The sequence below is a fragment of the Lissotriton vulgaris genome, chromosome 3_2, assembly GCF_964263255.1.
Source record: "Lissotriton vulgaris chromosome 3_2, aLisVul1.2, whole genome shotgun sequence".
Taxonomy (NCBI): domain Eukaryota; kingdom Metazoa; phylum Chordata; class Amphibia; order Caudata; family Salamandridae; genus Lissotriton; species Lissotriton vulgaris.
Genome location: NC_141690.1, coordinates 17671718 through 17692796, shown reverse-complemented (window position 1 = coordinate 17692796; position 21079 = coordinate 17671718). Strand labels below are relative to the sequence as shown.

Genomic DNA, 21079 nt, shown 5'->3' with positions numbered 1-21079 from the left:
ATCCACTTTTCAGGGCATGCACAGTTTATTGGCGGGCCAAGATGAGAAATGTAAATATCCTATATGACCTTCAGAGTCAGTCCATGATAACGGTAATCAAACCTCTTTAGGCTTTAGAGAAGGCGGTCGGTATATTTCTGTTAATGCTCTTATGCTTTCAAATTGCACTGATTTATTTCGGACATCTACTTTGCAATCTGTGCACGCAGTGCACGTACTGGACGTCAGTGTCTTTTCGACGTGTTATGATGCACGTCTCTATTATGTTTATGTTGTCGCAGAGGCGAGAATGTCACGCTTCGCGGATACAGTGACAAGTTAAATGTCACTCTGGAGTTAGCCCCCAGGAGCGCTAGGGCAAAAGTGCTCGCTTGAAGCCGCTGTGGGACGTACCATGTGACGGGTTCTCGGGGAGTGCTAAAATAAGCCGGTAGAGTTGGTTCTTCCTGCCTGGTGAGCGCGAGCGCCGCAGAAGGTGGCCTCGAGGCAGCCGCAGGGCACGGCAGATGCACAGGGCTGATAAACTTCTGCATCCAGGACCCAGTGAGTACTACATTTGCCATTAAAAAAGACAGCCGGGGAGGGGAAGGGAAGCGGCGGCGGTGCAGAGCTCTGCACTGCAGCTGTTCTTCACATGTGACCGTTGGTGACATTTAAAAACTCATGTAAAAGTCACACGAGTCATTATGGTTTCATTCATGCAGCGCCACTGCTTTTATGTTTGTTTATTTTAACATCCCTTCCGATGCTCGAGCTTTATCATGTATATTAAAATGACAGGCTGGTGTGCAGGTGCAACTGTGTCAGCCCATGCTGCCTGACAGGGCAGCTGTGCTCATTCAAATGTCGGAGCTGCACGCAAGAGCAGGAGTGGCACATGGGGATGTTTACAGGCCTCCATTTCCCTGTGCCTCTCCTCTCATCTGCCGTATCAGTTTTCAAAAGTGCTGTGTTACTTCTGTCTTTTGTTCTATACATGGGAGGGAGGGAGTCAGCTGCAGCAGGGGCCTTGCTAGTGTGTGTGGCATGGAAGGAAGTAGAGTGCTGTAGAGTCAGCTAGAGTTTGGCAGGCGGTGCACAGAGCTTTCCAATGTCACCTCCAGGGCTTTGTTGTCCCTGCTAAGGCGTCACAGCCTCTTCAAGACCTCAGGAACCAACGCAGCCAACAGGTAGGGCACTGTATGCCTGTAGTATCTCCGAATTTCATTCATAGGTCATCAGATATCATCATCATGTTTTTTTTTTTATATAGAGCTGTTAGCTCAGATTTCGTGTGTTGTGGCGCTTTACATAACTGGAGTTATTTTTTCCTCAAAATCGTGAATGCTTTAAATAAAAAAATAACATAAAAGTTCTTTTTGTTGATAATAAGCTTGTCTCTCTCTCTCTTAATGGAGAAAATAATAGGGTGGTAATGACATCAGTCCTACGTTGCTTTAATTGGGAAGGCAATGCCAATGGATTTTTAAGCAAATGCATTTTTGTATTATTACATTTTTTAGTTTTCCCCATGATACTGCTTGTAATGGTAAAGTACAGGGGAAAGTTGAAAAGTTTATTAAACTTGAAAACAATGAGTATACATATTTTATGTTAAATAATAATGTATATTAATTTAATACATTTATTTTAAGCACAGAATAAAAAATACTACAGCTCCATTAACCTGATTTTATTTTTGAAATATTATTTGGACTATATTATATTACAGTTGTTTTTCTGAAGTTCAAATAAAAAAACTACAATCTGAAGTAACACAATATATTTATTATGTAAAATTATTCAAAGCAATGTATAGAATTAATGAAAAATATAATTACATTATTGTAAACGTTAATGTTGCATGAATGTTTTATTATAAAACGTTTGTAAAATATAAACAAATATGTGTTATTTTTAAACAATTTGTTTAACATTAAATTATTATAGTTATGGTTTAACTACACTAAATAATGTATTTTTAATGTAACATTATTTCCTATGGAGTATTATTTTAAGTCCCTGCTTCTATTTTTTTCTTTGAGATGATGCTGCAGTACCAATGATTGAGCATATGCAGTGCTGGACTTACTACAGGTCTGAGCTGGAGTACATTTATTAATGGTTTGGCTCCTTTGTACCTGTAGCAATTTTCGAAGTGCAGTTTGTAAATAGCATTGGACTTACGCTTTTGTGAGTGAGTGCATGTCTCTCCATAAACCCCTCTCTAACCCACCCTAAACCCCTCCTTACTCCTTCCTAAACCTCTTCCATTTATTCCCTTTTCCAGCCACTCCTCCTGGTCCCTGCCACATTTACTAATTACGGGTCGATTACGATGATATTCAGAAAGGCACCAAATCGGATTCGGGTCTTCCGAAACCAATTCGCAACTCGTTTTTCCGACCGATTTGGAAAGGTTTCTGAACGACCGATTACGATGTTTGTAAAACGTTCGGACGTTCCGACTCGGTTCTGGATGGCATTTGGAGGAAACGAGTCATTTGAATCCGACTCGTACAGGTCTATGGACCGCGTTTCCCAACGAGTGATTATGATGTCAGATTCGGACAGCCTTTCTGAATCGGTTGTTCCGACTCTGATTGGCAGTCGGAATCTGACTTTGGGGGCCCATAGCAGGCCCCTCTTCTCATGGATACTTCCAAATCGGTCCCGTGGGGGTACCTAAGGAGCCCCCCCTGTCCAACCATGCACAGTGTGGCAGGCACCATGGGGTGCCCATCACAGGGTGCATGGTTTTACCCAACAACCCCTTTTTACAATGGGAGCCTGTGTTCTCATTCGGAACACAGGCTCCCTTTGAAGTCAATGGGAGTCTGACCGAATGATATACGGAAGCATCGTAATCGGTCAGTCGGACTCCCAGAACCCGATTCGTTCGGAAACGATTCCAAAGCAGATTCAGTCAAAACAGTTTCCTAACAATATCGTAATCGGCTCCTAAGTAGTAAACTTACATGTGTGAGGATCGCCCCATAGAAATGACAGAAGAGCTAGAGATTTACACTCATAGGTTTGTGAATTGCATTTTATACTAAGTAGTGCTACTAACATACTACAAAATGCACTGTGGCACTCTGGACCTATATGTAGCAATGAGGTGCAGGCCGGCAGGAGGAGCCACTGCAGATCTACAAGTATGACCCTTGATTACAGTTTTCAACTGGGCATCCCCACCGTAGACATTAGGAGTACACAAACCTTTTCAGTACTATATAATTTGGGCAAGAAAATGTTTACTTCATCGAGTCAGGTAATCTGGTAGTAATCTATGCCTTTTTGGTCATGGCAGTTATGAGTTAGCGGTCAGAGGTAACATAGCAGCAGAGAGAATTTTCACAGTGGGTGACTTTGTAGATCACACTCTTACGGTTGAGGACCACCATTCTGAACTGAATTCGGTTTTTGTGGGTTCTCCCATTTATAAGAATGCACCTTATTTTGTTAGGTTAACTGCAGACATCCAGGATTGAATAAGATCAAGTATCTGAGGTAGTGAATGCCGTATGCGGACAACAACTGTAGTGCTTTTGGTTGTTATCTGTTCATTGATTGATTCCGACTGCTTCTGGGGTAAATCAACTGATTGAAAAGAATGGGTGGAAGAATAGAGCCTGTTTGAACCAGCATAGGGGGGTTTAGTGAGAAGGGTCCGAAGGCCTTCATTTGAATGAGTTGTTGATGCCCAGAGAGAAAGAAGATGAACGGATGGAGGCCCATGCTCATAGATTGGGTAGTCAAATGTCTGGTGGGTCTCTAAAGCCCTTGATAGGGGGAGCAGTGAAAGTAGCAAGGTCACCTCTTTCAATGATGCAAAGGGTTGCATCAACTACCTCGATGGAAGGGATTTTTGTGCAGCATTTTGGGAAAATGACTTATTTGTTATGAGTGTGGAAGGTTGCGGTTAATGTGGGACTGCGTTGCAGTGTGCCGGCATTTTCTAAGATTTTACTGAGAAACCATAACTAGGTGATGGGCGGCAACTGGATAATTCTTAAGAGGGTCTATGTGTGTAGTTATTACATACTTTACCATGTTATGTTATGTTATGTTAAATAGAATTTATTGAGCGCACGTACGCCCGTAGGCTTCATGGCGCTATTGGAAGATTTGCAGAGACATAACACAACAACAAAAAGAGGCAGAAGTTAACTATGGGTAGGCTTGCCTAAAAAGCCAAGTTTTGAAAGCTTGTCTGAAAACCAAAAGGTCTTCATGGAGTCTCAGTGTCAGTGGCAGAGAATTCCATAGGGAGGAGGCTAGAAAGTGAAAAGAACCGCCTCCCTGGCGTTGTTTCCTAATTCAAGGCACAACTAACAAGTTCTTTTGACCCGAGCGAAGAGCGCGTGAGGGGGTGTACCTGACAAGCAAGTTGCTAATAAATCCAGGGCCATATGGCCGATATGATTCGGGGTGGGTGCTGGTTTTCGGTAAGGAGCAGAAAAAAATGCCTTGACAGTGTCGAGAAGGGGCGAGATCGATTCTCCATGGAGTGATTTTGTGATGCCCGAGGTTAAAATATCAACCTTGTAAGAGGTGACCTTGAGGGAGGAGAGAATGTTAAAGAGGTCATTTTTGAGGGAGAGAAGTGTGAATGCAAGCCAAATGAGCATCCGCTATGGGGGCATTCGATGTATTCTGAAAAGAGTTGTTAGTCAGGAGAAAGTTGTGTTGGAGTTTGTCAAGAAAAAAAAAAGCTGATACCAGATTTTTGGACTGAGTGTGGAAGGAGAGACAATGCAGTGTTTTATGGCCTTGGCCTGTGTTCTAGTTTCTTGATTTTCGTTTGATATTGTATTTAGGTCAAAGAGATTTTAAGCAAAGAAGTTTTGGTTACTCCTGTGTCCTTTCTGAGACTAATCAGCTGGCTTTTTACAGCGCATCACACTGCCCTTTCTCAGGGCTGTAAAAGACAGATGTTATTATTACCCCTCAATGCATCGACCACAAAAGGATGGGATCCAGAATATGCCTTGCTGGATTTGAAGTAGATCAGATCATCGTAGATGTCAGCAGCGATTGTTTAACTTACTAGGCAATCCTGCCACCGTCAAGGTGTCATTTGAGCTTGATGGATTGCCTAGAAGCATTTAGAGAAATATTTCATCCATGTAAGAATGAGTCAGTAGCATAAATGTTACATATGAATAAGTTTGATCTAATAGGTTACAGTGCAGACCATGGTGTTCTTGACTCCAGTAATGTCCTTTGGTCGTTCTAAGTTACGGCACGGCTGAGACATTTGATTAAAATGCTCCTTCAGTTATGCCGCCAGTTCTAGTAAGGCTATTAATACTTTTTAATTTAATTCTAGATTTTCTATAGGCTATTTTAGTGCAAGGACATTGAGTTTTAGCTAGTGTAACAGTGCTTAACTCATTATCTTCTTGTAACCGTGTTAAATGACTGTTGACAAATCAATTCCTACTGATAGAAACTGTGTAATTGCTAACCTATGTAATATTAAGAGAGCAGGTACACCGTAGACACTAATGTTGCTTGAATTAATTTTTGAAAGGGTGAGAGGAAACTGTTTGCAAGTGTCTTTGACAGGAGCACATTAGGCTGAAATGTATCATGTTCTTTCCTGTCCGAATTTGAGGTATTGCCAAAATTAAAGGCGCACGTATATTTTGCATTTCAATTAATTGTTAGCATTGTATATTTATGCTGTCTGCAGCTTACACTGCATCAGGACTAGTCTCTAGAAGTTCTGTCCCTTCCAATCGGATTTAGATTACCACTCTAGATCTCACTGTTATCTCCTCTCACGTCACATACATTAATTTCATTGCAACAAATCATAATAAGAAATTACTACCTCACATATCATTTTATGCAGTGAATAGGAGGACCAGCATTTTACTGAAAATACAGATAAAAAATATGGATGTGGCGTAGCTACACAGACAGCCAAAATGGCTGCATAAGATGGAGCTGCGCGTCCTGGCTTGCCACTATCTTCTGCAGTGCAGGACTCGGTCAGCCCAGACGGTGGAGAAGAGGAGGTAAGAGGACTAGGTGTCCGTTGGACCCGGAGGAGCTCAATTCCTGCAGTTGTTGTTGAGCACAGATGGTCATGCCATACCACGCCCTACTTGTGTGAGTAGGTATTGAATGCATGTCCACGACAAGAACCACTGGACAACCTGTGGCAGCAGTCACTGCAGATGGGCACATATACATCCATGAGCTCACTCCCATCACCTCATGGGGTTTTATGGCCTAGTGCTGCTGTCAACCTTGTAGGACTGTGGGCCGTGGTACTGAAGACATACCCAGGGAGTCACGCCACGTTACTGTATAGGAGAAGCAGGTTTGTCTCCAGGCAACAGACTGTGTGGTACATCTTTGCAGTTCTTTTGCTGCTTCCCTTCATGCCACACTAACCAATGCTTGGGCATTAAAGGATAACAGGCTGGCTGACGAGTCAAGAATAGTCACGCCATATCCAACAAGTCACCTAAGGGATTCCCTCTGCTAGAGGGAGTGGACTGCTGTGGTGGTATACCAAGTGCAATCTGCATACTTTGCCCTTAACTGGTCGGGGGTTATTATTGCTGACCACACCCTACCATCTCTTGGAATGTGGACTTAGACTTGCTGGCTAAAATTTTTAATTGTGACAGTCCTGATGCAACGAGCCCTAGCGCACAACTTCCTGGTACTTGGATGACCTTCCTCCTGCATGCCCACAGAGCATCTGAGTGCACTACCCTGGGGTTAGAGCATTGGGTGACAGGCCTGGACACCCGCTGATGCTGAAAGGGATAAGGTTGTTCAGAAATAAAGCAAGCTTGTGTTTGTGCAATACAGAGCCAATAGAAGATCAACTGCTGTGCCAAACATAATGCAGGTGGCTGGGGCCAGGTGAACAGTGGTGAGGACACGACCGCTATACTGGTGGACCACAGGACCAGCCTGAAGTCCATTGACCTCAAGACTGAAGCATTGACATCCTGCTTGGATTACCTGATGTAGAGAATATATTGGTAAAATGTTGGGTAAATCAGGCAGAGCGCCGGATATCAGATTCAAAAAATGACACTAGAGCAACCGTGGTGAAATTAGTGACCTGATGAATGCCATAACAGAGAAAAATGAAGATAAAGAAGCATGATCTTGATTCAAAAACATCAGGATTGGGGGCGTGGCTAGCAGCTGATGATGGCGGCAGCAAACTAGAGGCTCCCGTAGCGTGGCGGCTTCCCGCATCAATCCGCATGCCTATCCGCTCCACAAAGAACCCAGAAGGGGTGCCCCGGGTCCGGTGACCGAACGACAGCTGCAGGAGAAGTTTGGGAGCGTTCACGCCCCGGGAACGGGAGGAAACAGCTACCTCAACTGACCTCGGAGTGCGGCCTGGTGGCACGAGGGCAGCCGCGGTGGCTGGGTTGAGTCCTGCCCCGGGCGGAAGTGGAACATTGTTGGCGCAGCCAAGCGGAAGCGCCCGCGGTGGACACAGACCCACGCCATCGGGGCTTGAAATTTGCAGATCCTTTTCGGTCACTCAAGAGATTGCCTTATCGCTCCGACGTCAAGGCAGTACAGTGCACAACAGCGGCGATAAGCGTAACTGAAGTTGGAAAGTAACTGCGTAGTCGCCGCCATCTTGCATCTCGTCCGCCAGTGTTGGTACGGACTCATTACCGAAGGGACTAGACGCCATCAGTGACTCGCAATCTACGACTGGCGCGTCTGCCTGCTAAGAAGACTGGACACCGCTGAAACAAGGGCGGCCTGACCACTTATCCGCCGGGAGTGCTCCGACGGCGTATCACAATGGCAGGGAAAGGACTCCGACAAACCACCACTCAGGCTAAGCTCGATAAATTAGCTTACGATAAACAATCACTCTCCCAACCGGAGCAGCGCAAGTCTGTGGGCAAAGGCACGGAAGGTGAAGGGGCAAAGAAGGCTACCCTGGAAGATGTCTTGCACGCCCTGGCGCAGGTACAAGCAACGGTGGGTGCGACTGCTACCGAAGTGACCCTGATACGAGCGGACCTCCAGAAGATGAGTGAAAGAGTGAAGCAGGTGGAGGTGGTAGCTAAATCATTGGTGGAGGATGTCTCAGATCTACAGGTCGCAATGGAGAAGCTGCAGGCCGATAATAAACTGCTCAAAGACAAACTGGACGATCATGAAGGACGCTCCCGGCGGAACAACGTCCGTATTTTGGGGGTCCCTGAATCTGAAACCAAAGGGGCCACGGACTTGTATGTGGAGGATTTGATAAAAAAAAACAACTGGCCCCTAAGGGACTTTCTAACTTCTTCACGGTGGAACGAGCTCATAGGGTACCTGGAGGAACACCTAAGCCAGGGGCCCTCCCGCGTCCGATCCTAGCGAGACTTTTTAACTTTAGAGATCGTGACACGATCCTCCAGGCGGCCAGAGTGGCAGCAGCCATTCAAATCCAAAACTCTCGGATATCCTTTTTTCCGGACTATACAGCGGAGGTTACGAGACGGAGGAGAACTTTTCTGGAAGTGAAGAAAACACTACGCGAACAGGAATTGCCGTACTCAATGCTATTCCCGGCCCGGCTACGGGTGGTTGCCGACAAGAAGGTTTGGTTTTTTGACTCCCCCGAGGCAGCAAGAGACTGGCTTGAGGGATGGCGCACAGTAGATCGCACGTCTGGACGGCAACGCAACAGACACCAAAATGATAGCCGGCCCGGCTCACAGACTTCAGCTGGAAGGAGTGCGAGTGCATCACCGACGCAGGACCTGTCCGGGGCTGCCGGGGGCAAATAAGGTCAGCAGGCCGTGAAATGTTTGGACATGGACTTCCTCCCGCATTGGTTGCTCATACAGGTCGTTTGTGGACGCCGGCCTGGGTATTCCGAGGGCAGCAAGGGAGCCGCCTGCTTTGGGAGACACTCTCCCCCGACGTGCAAGTACTCTGTTTGTGGGATGGGTTGAGCGCTCTGCTAAGTTGGGGTGGCGGGCAGTTGTAGGTCCGTTAAGCAGGGAGGCAGGGAGGGAAGGGATGGGGGGGGGGATTGTTCTTTTTTCATTGGAAATTCACTTAGTCGGTCAAGAACTGGAGTAAGTGGTGTAACTAGAGTGGTGTTATTGCAGGTACGATTGATTCTTTATGGACGATTTGCGTGTGGCAGCGTGATTAAAGATGGCGGATGAACAACTCGTTGCCGCGGGGCAAGATGGGTCGCGGTCCAATGGCTCCGCCCTTAGAATACTTTCCTGGAATGTTAGGGGCCTAGGGGACAGGGTGAAACGCGGCCTAGTACTAACCGAGCTGAAACGGCATAAACCCTAATTAGCACTCTTGCAGGAGACACACTTGGTGGGAGGGACTACTAAGGCCTTAGATAGGAAAGGATACAAGATGATTGTGCATTCGGAATTCTCATCGGGTTCCCGAGGTACGGGTGTCCTGGTCAAAAAATCCTCACACTTCATTCCACTGAGCACGAAAACTGATAGTCAGGGATGCTTTGCGGCGGTGCTGGGACAATGGGACGGTCGTCCCTTGACAGTGGTTTCTGTGTATATTCCGCCGTCCCTCCACTCAGTAATGCTTCCTGCCCTTGGTGATTTTTTGTTATCTCTCCCCGAAAGTGATGTCATTTTGGGTGGGGATTTCAACGCAACGGCGGATCTACAGCTTGATAGGTTTCCGGTGACTGCTTCGCCTGGGGGACCCTCCCGGTTTCAGCGATTCCTAGTGGCACTGGGATTGGTAGATATTTGGCGTCATGTTCATCCTCAGGTCAGACAGTACACGTTCCACTCCACAGTCCATAACAGTCTTTACCGCATTGATTACTTTTTGGCGTTGGGGGAAGGGATACAGCGAGTCGACACTGCCGACATACACCCCCGAGGCATTTCAGATCACTCCCCGATAACTCTCACCATTTCCACCCAGACAAAATCGCGTCACCGCATATACCCCATTCAGGCACCCTATCTTAAAGTCCCAAAAATCAAGAAGGCTCTTCAGAAGGCTACGGAACATTACTTTGTTGAGAATGTGTCAACTGTGGCCTCCTCCGAGGTTCTCTGGGAGGCCTACAAAACAGTGCTGAGGGGGCAGGCTATATGCTCAATCGCGGCTCATAAGAAGGAACAGGCAGCTGAACAGTCCGCACTTGAGCTCCAACTGCGCACAGTCACAACCCTACACGAGGCTGACCCTACAGAGGATACGGCACATACCCTTGCGCTCCAGCAGCGACTGTACACAGACCATGCTCGCCTCACAGTACAGGGACACATTACCGATACACAGAATCGGGTGTACAACGTAGGCGATAAGGCGGGAAAGATGTTGGCCTGGCTTGACAAGAGAGGGGGTAGCTCCAGAGGGATTCAACAGGTGAAGGATGGGAATGGCGTGATGCAGACCAACCCTGAACAGGTAGTGGAAGCGCTAGCGGCCCATTTCGAACGGGTGTATACTCCTGAAAGGGAGGTGACCGCGATCATGGCCCAGGGTGCGCTGAGCGGAATAGATATCCCAATATTACAGCCGGAGGCGGTGGCCGACCTAGATGCAGCATTAACCACCGACGAAATACAGCTTGCCATAAGGGCACTCAAACCTGGAAAAGCCCTCGGTCCGAACGGCATTCCGGTGGAATGGTACCAAGCACGATCTGAGGACCTTAGTCCTCACTTGCTCAACATGTATGAGGAATGCCGTGAGAAGGGGCTGCTCCCACTAGACCAGAGAACGGCCACTATCGTGGCAATACCAAAGCCCGGTAAGCCACAGGAGGAATGCTCCTCTTACCGCCCCATCTCCCTACTGAATGCAGAAAGCAAAATCTTGGCTAAACTCCTGGCCAACCGGCTGATGGCTCATCTGCCTGATCTTATCCACCCAGATCAATCGGGGTTTATGCCTCATAGGAACACTGCACTAAATCTTCGTAGGGTTCATGGGGTGCTGGCGAGGGCAGACCAGATTAGTGACAGTGCAGTTATATTGGCCCTGGACGCGAAGATGGCTTTTGACCTGGTGGAATGGGCCTATCTTTTTGAGGTGTTGTCTTACATGGGCTTCGGCCCGAACTTCATATCATGGATTAAGCTACTATATGCGGCGCCTGTGGCACACGTGGTAGCAAATGGCCACATTTCGCGCACGTTCCCGCTTGGAAGAGGCACCCGGCAGGGCTGCCCCCTATCTCCCTTGCTCTTTGCGCTAACCTTGGAACCACTGGCTAACCATATAAGACAAACCCCCTTGCTTAAAGGGATACAATGGAGGGAGGGATGGGAGGACCGCCTGTCCCTATATGCGGACGATATGCTGGTATATTTAACGGATCCCGAGCATGGAGTACCGGCTCTTTTGAACCTATGCGACGAGCATGGCAGGGTTTCAGGATACACCATTAATTGGAACAAATCAGAGATGTACGTACTGAAAGGCCAGACCCCGACGCTCGGACTAGACTGCCCCCTGAGATTGGCCGGTTCCTCCTTCAAATATTTAGGGATCCATGTCACGAGGGACCCACTTGAATATAAGAGACTGAATTTAGTGCCGCCGCTGGAACGCCTCAAGCAAGACACCAACTTCTGGGCAGGGCTACCACTGACCATGCTGGGGAAAGCAGCACTGTACAAAATGAAGTCGCTGCCCCGCTTTCTATATATCCTAGATAACACGCCCTTCTCAGTGGCATCAGGGTACTTCAAAAAGGTAGCCGCGGTTGTTTCGGGGCTGCTGTGGGGCAATCGGCCGGCACGCATAGCGCAGGCTAAACTCTGCAGAGGCTGGTACGATGGGGGCATTGCACTGCCGAGTCTGCACCTGTATTACTGGGCAGCGCAACTTAAGCCCATTAACCAATGGTTACACGCCCCGCAGTCAGATCCGGCATTTCAAGCAGACAGGGCACAGCTGGGCATTAACAACATACTTGCCCCACTCTATGACCGAAGGAAACTGAGACTCCTATCAGGGCCCACTAAACTCACTGTGGAAACCTGGCACGCGGCGACGGCTGCGTTGGGCTGGAAGGGGAAAATCACCAAACTCACCCCGCTCTGGGATACACGTGCCTTGGGCAACCTGAGAAATAGCAAGGGTTTCTCCCACTGGGACTCCATCGGAATATCCACGGTGGGCGACATGTGGGAGCGGGGTGAAGTTATTTCATTCACCCGCCTGAGGGACATATATGATCTAGGGCCACACGAATCATACCGTTACGTACAAATTCGTCATGCTCTGCTCGCGGCCATCCCCTCTGGGTCGACTCTTCCTGAGTCCTCCCCGCTGGAGGATCGCCTCCTAACTGACTTTATGGCGGAAAGAGCAACATCGCTGACTTATCGTAAACTCCTGAAAAACTCGCCAGACCCGCTGGCTCCCCTGAAGGAAAGGTGGAAACAGGAGGTGGACGCCCTAGATGAACACGAGTGGAATGAGGCATTGGCGTCACCGAAAGAGGTGGGCATCTCGGCTAGGATGAGACTCGTCCAGCTCAAGGTTCTCCACAGAGTATATTACACAAGAACACTGCTACACCGCATCCACAGAACACAACACCCTTTTTGTCTGCGTGGCTGTGGGGAAGAGGGTACCTTTTTTCACACATTTTGGGACTGCCCACGCATACAAAATTACTGGCGGCAGGTACTGCGTACTGTATCCCAGGCCCTAGAGATCTCGCTCCTCCCAGAACCCAGGCGATGTCTCCTAAACGTGTGGGAATCAACAGATTTACCCAGACATAGTCGACTTTGGGTGACGTTGGGAATGATTGTGGCGAAGCGAGATATTGCTCAGCGTTGGGGGGCGGCAGAACTGCCAACGAAGTCACAGTGGTGCATGAATATGGACAAGATAATGATAACTGAAAGGGCGGTGTACTTGAGCCGTGCATGCCCGGGCAAATGGAATAAGGTGTGGTCTCCGTGGAATGTGTACCGTGGCGAAATCTGTGACCCGCTGCCGGAAGATGATCAGTTGGAATCAGATGATGAGGGAGGGGTGGAGTGAAGGGTGGAGGGAGAGACAGGGACACCATTTGGGTAGAGATGAGGGTGGGGGGAATGTCCTTCCCCGTTCCGGATAAGATGCCCGGACAACACATAGCAACTTATACTGTCCTAGGAATCTTCTATACAGCTAACCTGCACTATTACTTCTCAACGACCGCAATGTGATTTCCTGTTTGTTCTTTTGGTTCTTTTCAAAAAACAAAAAATGAAAACCTCACTTAATTTGTAATGTGATTTTGACTAAATACCTTCAACTCGTTTTAGTGATGTGCCCATTCACTACAGTAGCGTACTTAACGTATGAACTTCATTTCTGCATGGCTGTCACTGCTATTTTCTCTTATTTTTAGCGGCCGGCCCCTCGGGGTTGTAGGCGACTTGCTGTGTAACTGTGAGAAGGTACAATAAAGGTTTTCAAAAAAAAAGAAAACATCAGGATTATAGGTGTTGCAGAGTCCACAAGGATAGGTCTCTCAGACTTGTTTGTTGAGAACTTGCCACACAAGTTGTTTGATCAAGCCAGTTTTTTCTGATGTATTCCATGTTGAGGGGGCCCACAGATCTCTTGGCTTCCAGTTGCCTAATGTGGAGCTCCCCGACTGTTGCAAAACTCCTGACCTTCAGGAATCAGAATATGGCCTTAAGACTGGCAAGGGAGAATAGGCCGTTTAAACACCAGCGTGTGACTTTGGCAATATATTTAGACTTTACAGTGGCTATACAAGAGGCCAGAAGTAAATTTGCCAAAGCGAAACATCCGAGGATAATACATAATACTATATCGTGCCAGGCTAAAGATTGAGTTTGAAGGGAAAACTCACTTTTTGGCAGATACAGACAGTTCTGTAAAAGATATGTCAATGCAAAAAGGCCATCACAGGCGCTGGAACATCCACAGACCTTGGAGGGAAGCCAGGAGCATTGAATGTGGAATAAAATACACTACCATTGACTCCATGAACAGAACTTCTATATGGTTTTTTTCTTGCAACTTAGTATTGCATTCACCTAATGTACATTCCTCATTGGTATATATTAGTGAACTTTAAGTTAGTATGTTGTTGAATTGCCTCAGAACACACAGTAAAGACTGTGCAACCTATGAAGTGACATGATTAACTCTTTCATAGAGCCTGGACGATGGCTGGCACTTCAGGCTGCTAGGTGTTTACCACCTCCACAATGCATCCTAGGGTGAGTAAAGTACCTGTTTGGGGTATTTAACACTAATAGTTGAGGTGATCAGTGTGGGCAGGGGAAGAGGGTAATAAGTAGGATATGACACGACTCAAACACTGTTTTTTTCATTAGAGCACACATCTAACAGAGTAACCCATGGCTACAATACTGGCTCATTAGATACCGAGGGACATGTTTACAAGGAGTTACCGCCTCCAGAACATCATTTTTTCCGACACTGTAGTGATGTTAAGTCCTTTGCCTAATTTCCAAGGCAGCATTAAGCCACTTGTAAATGCCCCTATTCACGCAGAACTTATCGTGAAAGGGGCGTGCCAAGGGTCTTGCAGTGGGTATTCCGCTGCAACACCCATTGCTTTTTGACTCTGCCCATATTTCAAGGTATGGGGCAGCGCCAAAAAATATCGCCAGGGAATGCCTGGACTTAAGCGGGTGGTACATTTGCAATTAAATAGACTTGTACACAGATGGTGATCTTTTCCTGCTGTCAACGAACAAACAATGATTAGCTCACAAAAAACAGTAGGCCTGGTTGATGTAAATCAGCCAGCCTCCGTCATTCACTGAGCTATGTATTATTCACTGTTAGTGTTATATTTGTATAACTTTATTGTTCAAAATATTGACACTGCTCCTGTTGTTGATAAATAGATTCATTCATAATGTATAGGGCAGAAGCTGAAGATTTGCAGGCCCCATTCTGGCTCAGTTAGCCGACACACTGCCCTTCCTTAGGCATGCCTGGCACGCCATCTATGTCTTGAGCCCATGTCATATGAACGCTATTGAGAGAGCATCTCAGACGTGCTCTGCACAGCCACCCTAGAGCCAACATCGAGCCTCACGTTTCCTCCTGCTGCAGACTTGTACAACATGTCCCAACAGGCTGGTGCCCAGGGATACAGTGATGCCCCATGTTCAGCTCTCCATTGCTATCAAGCTAGGTTTGCGCTTTACAAATCCCACCACATGCATCCACGCAGAGCTCCCACAATGGCTTCTAAGAGCTAGAGAAGCAAATATTCAGATGTGGCTAGCATAGAATTGTGAGCGTGGTACTCAATATTACCTTCTCTGTGAAAGCAGTCCAGCAATGAAGGACTCAAGCGAACATGATGTTAATCTTCATGGATGTGCGATCAGCATGGGAATGCGATCAACTTTGGAAATTGTTAAATTTTTCCATGGTAAAGAATAAGAAAACCGATGGATGGATGTGTTGTAAATCTCTGGACTTGTTTATCTACTCAAAGGATTGTGTAAATCCTTGCCCATGTTTGAGAGTAATCTTAGTGCATCTGAGGGCAACGTTGACTTGCACGTGTGGAATAGCAAACAGTCTGGTCACCAAGGCACAGAATAAATAAACAACTTAGATGCTGATCTTTTTAATGAAGGGCAGAATACATTTCCAAATAAATCCTTTGAGGCAGGGGTGTGAGACTATTGGCCCTGAGCTTTTTGGAGTTCAGTAACACCATGGGAATGAAAACTATGCGCGGATCACAAGGATGTCCCAGTGGGACTGGAAACACGTGCCCAAGAGAAATACATGCGAGGTTTGGAAATTGTGCTTGGCCCCTGTTGGGAATGTGTGGCTGTGAGAGACATGATAGTTAGATTAGTTTTCATCTTTATTGTTAGGAAAAATGTAGACAGAATAATACTTTGCATACTAGCACAAAAGCACCTTCATTTTATGATTATTCTTGTTTCGGATCCAAAAGGATATTGGTCTAAATTACAGTATTATGAAGCTGCTTTAAGCAGAAAACATTATAAATCAAGAAAAGTATATTTATCATCTGTCATGTATTTGATGCTAAGATACCTTTTTAAGAAACTTGAACTTCAATGCCGGTTGAGCGAAAACATTCAGCTGCATTTAAGATGGAGGGAGATTACAAATAGAGTATTTAAAGTCACAACAGCTGTGCTGTTGCTTTATGTGACACAGAGTATGGATCCTTTTTTAACCCAAATTAACTTTGAAGAGCAATGACCAAGCAGATCTGTTCAGGGAAGACATTCGTAAGGAAGTCTGTAGCATGCCATACCCCTAAAATGGGACCTGCCTCTGTTGCAGCGGGATGGGATGTTCTCCGTGCAGATCATTGGTACAAAATCAAGTACAAGCTGCACTCGAGTAGAGGAACCTGTAGTCCCGGGCTGAGGCTTAACATGAACAAATCAACAACACATCAATGGCAGTGAAGCACATGGGGCCCCACAGGAAGGTCTCGATTGGCAGATTTCCAAACCGTGAAGGTTTATTAGTAGATTTGCAAAGTTAGAAACTCAAATAGTTTAAGGTTACAAAAGATAAATGATCACTTGCATGAATGTCTCCTTATATAATTAAACGCAATTCAAAATTAGCAAATACAAAGCAAAATATTAAGAGTTGTCATGGAGCAAAATGGAATAATTAATCTTCCCTTGAAGGGAAGATTCTCTAATATGCTAAGCTAAAGGAAATCTGAAAATTTGTGAGAGAAATCAAGTAGGATGTGTCAGTAAGTAAAGCCTCCTAAAGCCAGAATCCAATAAAGATTCAGTCAGGTAAGTGAGACTGGATTTGCTCTGGAGTCTAACTTTTTTGACCAGAAGCAGATAGATGTCTAGTCTCAAGAGAGCAGTAAAGGGCATCTGAATCTACCTAGCTCAGCGATCCACAATCAAAACATATAATTTTTTACAGTGAAGAACAGCTCCATACAGTTCCCATGAAGAGAACCAATCCAAATCCAATATTTCACAAAAACATTTTCATTCTTATTCCCACACATTGTGCAATGGAAGTGTTCTGCTGCATGGCCTTCAAGAGATATCTTGTAGCAGGATGATAAATCCCAGTCTGCCTGTCCATGGTGCAGGTGAGGAAATCAATATTTAACACTTGTTATAAACGTTCACACTGAAACTTTAAACATGAAAATACAGTTTAATTTAAAGTTGCCAGTAACTGCTTAGCTCCTGAAACAAGAGAAAGAGGAACATACACTGCAGCCAAAAGACAGTTAATGTTAGCATACATCATTCAAACCTAGATCTACATTAACTACGGCCACCTTTAACAAAATACACTATATAGATACATGTATGTGTAGTACATATTAGTGTAAACGTTACATAAAGCATAAAACAGTGACAGAGCATCACCACCTCGATACTAAGTACTCCTCTGATTTAAAAAAAATCGATGTTAAGGACGTCTCTGCCTACGTTCGTTGTCAATAGATCCTGACAAGAACCTACAATATAGTTACATATTCTGAGACTTGTACTTTCTATTCTCTTGGGAAATTTGAATGCCCCAAAATCGAAACCACATTTTAAAGTGCTTGCAATATCAAATGTGTAACTTGTTTTGAAACTGATTTCAACATCCATGCATTTGTTCATTTATTGCGACATACTTATTTAACTTCTTTCTTAAAGTAATTTCAACATATATCTTTAATATTAGGAACTGCGCGCTGCAGCGTTGTTTCTAGTGGTAGACCAAACCCCAGGCTTTGCAAACAACACTGTGGTACTCTTTTCTTCCACACATTCAATCTATATCCAATCACAATTAGTTAAACATCAAAACCCGGTTATTGCAGCTTTCATGCTTCGATAGCTATCTCCTCTATTTGCTCGGTGGAATCTTTAGTGCAAGGCAGGGTATTACTTTCAGCATAGCAAGGTTTAATACCAACTTAAAGAGTTTTAGGGTTTTCAATGAATTGTAGCACAATATTTGTATATTAGACACAGTACGATGTAGAATTTCAGGCTCGACTGTATACTTTAATATATGACAAATTATTCTTTCAAAACACACTGGCCAGTTGTATCAACATAAAAGGACCTAAAAAACAAATATATAACAAGATATTTGAGTTTCCTTCCCCAAAGAAAGCTTTCGAAAAGTGGTAGAAAATAATGAAGTTTAAGCACCTTTGAGTCGCTGGCCTGTTAATGCTCCACTTACCTGCACCCAATACTTTTATGTTATTGACAGAATACAATGTTAGTTTAATAAACCCCTCTCTTGTTGTCGGGTAGGGAATGCCTCATGTCCAAGCTCTGTAACACATAAACATGTGAAAATGTATTCATTGGAACTGATAAAACTCGCATAACATTTTCTTGGTTTCAAATGCTTAGTCGGAAGATAGATTGAGATGCAACCAATGTTTCGAAAGGTTTGCTGTTATAGCATGCTCGAAGGATTAGCCATGCCCCACATCCTACATGGAATTCCAATGGTGTTTACCAAGTGTAGTAAAGCAATTGCTGTCCTAGTTTACCACCCATGGTACTGCTCTTCCTACAAATTGTCTCAGGAATTATGATGATAATGGCAGGATGAAAAAGTAAACAGCACTCTAAAAGATCTGTTTCTTTATGTTATTTAGTTTATATGCTTTCCTCTCCACCTAGAAACTGGGCCGCAACTACCTAGATGTTGAAGAGCAACGTGTATGTGAAACGGCCTTCCTGTGCTGCCAATGGTGATGAAAGTGGTTGAAGTCACTTCGACTACTTCTGGAATTTTAGTGAATGAACACTCTTTGAAGTTTAGAACTGACACCCAAACTTGGAACACACCCTTAAATATTAGTAGGATCAAGTTATTACGTAGAAATATCTTTCATGAAAATATTAAGCAATAGTGTATACAAACCTAATCCCACCCTCATTTTATTTTCCGTCGTGTAGTAATGTTTTATCTGAGAAGGAAGCAATTATCCAAGACAGAAAATACCTACACTTAGTAATCTCCATTTCAAGCATTTCCTCTCCTCAAGTCTAGCCTTTTGACCCCCCACCCTATCAAAACAATAGTTGCATGTTCAACCCTATTGGCCTGTGTCCTCAAAGAAACCAATCTCTTCCTCACACTTTTTCTCCTGATACCTCTTCAGCTAAACATACCTATTATGAGAGGTCTGCCTTTAGATTCTATGGTCAGTCCGGGTTTCCCATGGGCTATCTTTGGCCTGCTTGAGTATTTCTGCCCTTATTTCTAAATCTCCGTCCCTCTTTGCCATACCCAGTTGTCTCACTCTCCCCCTTCATGAAATCTACCTTTTTCCTTCTCCCAGACTGTCCTGCCCTCTTCATTTATGATAGTTCCATTGCTCACTACCTTTTTGGAGGATGCCTATGCCCAGCAACATGCTAAGCCGAGGAGAATAACAATGTCTTGCGTAAGGTCCTTTGCAGCTTGTTTTCCAGTTCAGGGTGGGCTTGGCCAAGCAATTCGGGCTGGACTGTTCCGATTAAAGCAGAACCAAGGCTGATATGGATGTGAATGGGTCAAAGATGAGGGGGTACTGTGGCCGAAAAATGATGCATTGGGATGCGTCCTGTGCGATTGCCAGTGGCTGAGATTAACTCAAGCATTCCATTCATTATCCTCGTTGTTGTTGCAGCTGCCGCCCTAAGTGCGATGGGTATGCCTAGATGTGGTCCTGGGCTCACTGTGCCACTGGAATTAAGCTATATGTGGCTGATGAGTCCAGAGAAAGAATGAAACCAGTCCTACTTTGCTTGTTTTTTGGTTCAGGGAGGACCTGGTGTGGCAGTTCGTACTGGACTGTTCCGATTGGAGCAAGGTCAAAGCTGATTTGCATATGGCTGGGTCCAAACTGAGGTGGCATGGTGAGTTTAAAATTATGGATTGGGATGCGGCCCAAGCAATGGACAATGTCTGAGATTAATTCAAGCATTCCATCCAACACCTTGTTGTTGTTGTTGTTGCAATAGGACAATAACAATGTCTTGGAGTAAACTCACTCTATCTACAAGGCTCCTTTCTCCTTCCCCCATCCCTCCTCAATGTGGCAAAATTTCACAATAACCTCTGCACCCTTTGAACCTTGAGCATTTGGTTTAACCAATCAAAACTCACCCAAACACAAACCACCTTCTCAAACTGAAGAATATCAACATCTTTAAAATCGTTTCTTCAAAAACACACTCAGCTGGTCACACTTATAATCATTTCCCCAGCAGGACTCTATATGGTGACTGGAGATTAAACTTTACTGTAATCCGAAGAGACCACCATTTCAGCAGTTTCATTGTTAACCTGCACACCAGTGCCAGTTTCACAATATTAAAGGCCAACAATACCCTCCATAGACATTCGAGCATGTTCAGTTTCATCACACAACTACCACCTTCCTGTTTCTTTGATATCTCAGTTGCATAAGAGAAGGCTAGCTGACTCTTTCAACTGTAACAACAACAATGGAAGAAGTGAAATGAAAGCAGTGACACGCTCTGCTTCCAGATTTACACAAGGATCTGCAAATTGGCCATGAAAAAAAGCAAAAGGGCCACCTCCTCCCATTGGGGCTCCAAAGCATTTTACATCAGGCAACAAAACACATACGACGTAAACACACCATCAAAAAGCCATGCCCATTAAAAAAAACAATATTGTAGGCTCATTTCCTCACCTAAACAAACATGGAAACATGGATAATCAAACTCTACTTGCGTTCTTGTATTGTATTGTGGTATTGTGGTATACTTATATAGCGCAACCTGTCACCACCAAGGGCATCCTGGCGCTTTTGACCCATGATCCAAGCGAAAGCAATAGCTCAACCTGTCCTAGGGAAAAGGTAAGTTTTCAGAGCCTTTCTGAAGGCTAAGAGATCCTCAAAACTTCTCAGGGATATTGGCAGAGAGTTCCAGAGTTTGGCCGCCGCTACTCTGAACGAACGGTCGCCCATCCTCACTCTCTGGAAGCGCGGAACTACAAGTAGCCTGGACGACGAGGAGCGTAAAGCTCGAGATGGAAGATACCAGGCAAACATTCGCCGCAGAGGGATTGGGCCCAGGCCATGGATAGCCCTGAACACAATACATGCTGCTTTGTAGCG

General features: G+C 45.4%; 1 protein-coding gene across 2 annotated transcripts in view; it reads left to right on the top strand.

Moving 5' to 3' along the window:
- Positions 1-409: 409 nt before the first annotated feature.
- The window catches only part of TBC1D1 (TBC1 domain family member 1), a 1125494-nt gene continuing 1104824 nt past the window's right edge, over positions 410-21079 (top strand). For both annotated transcript variants that reach the window (XM_086963988.1, XM_086963987.1), the window contains exon 1: positions 410-543. In XM_086963988.1, the coding sequence (XP_086820114.1) occupies positions 507-543 (37 nt within the window). In that variant the 5' untranslated portion in view covers positions 410-506. The remainder of the gene's footprint in view (positions 544-21079) is intronic.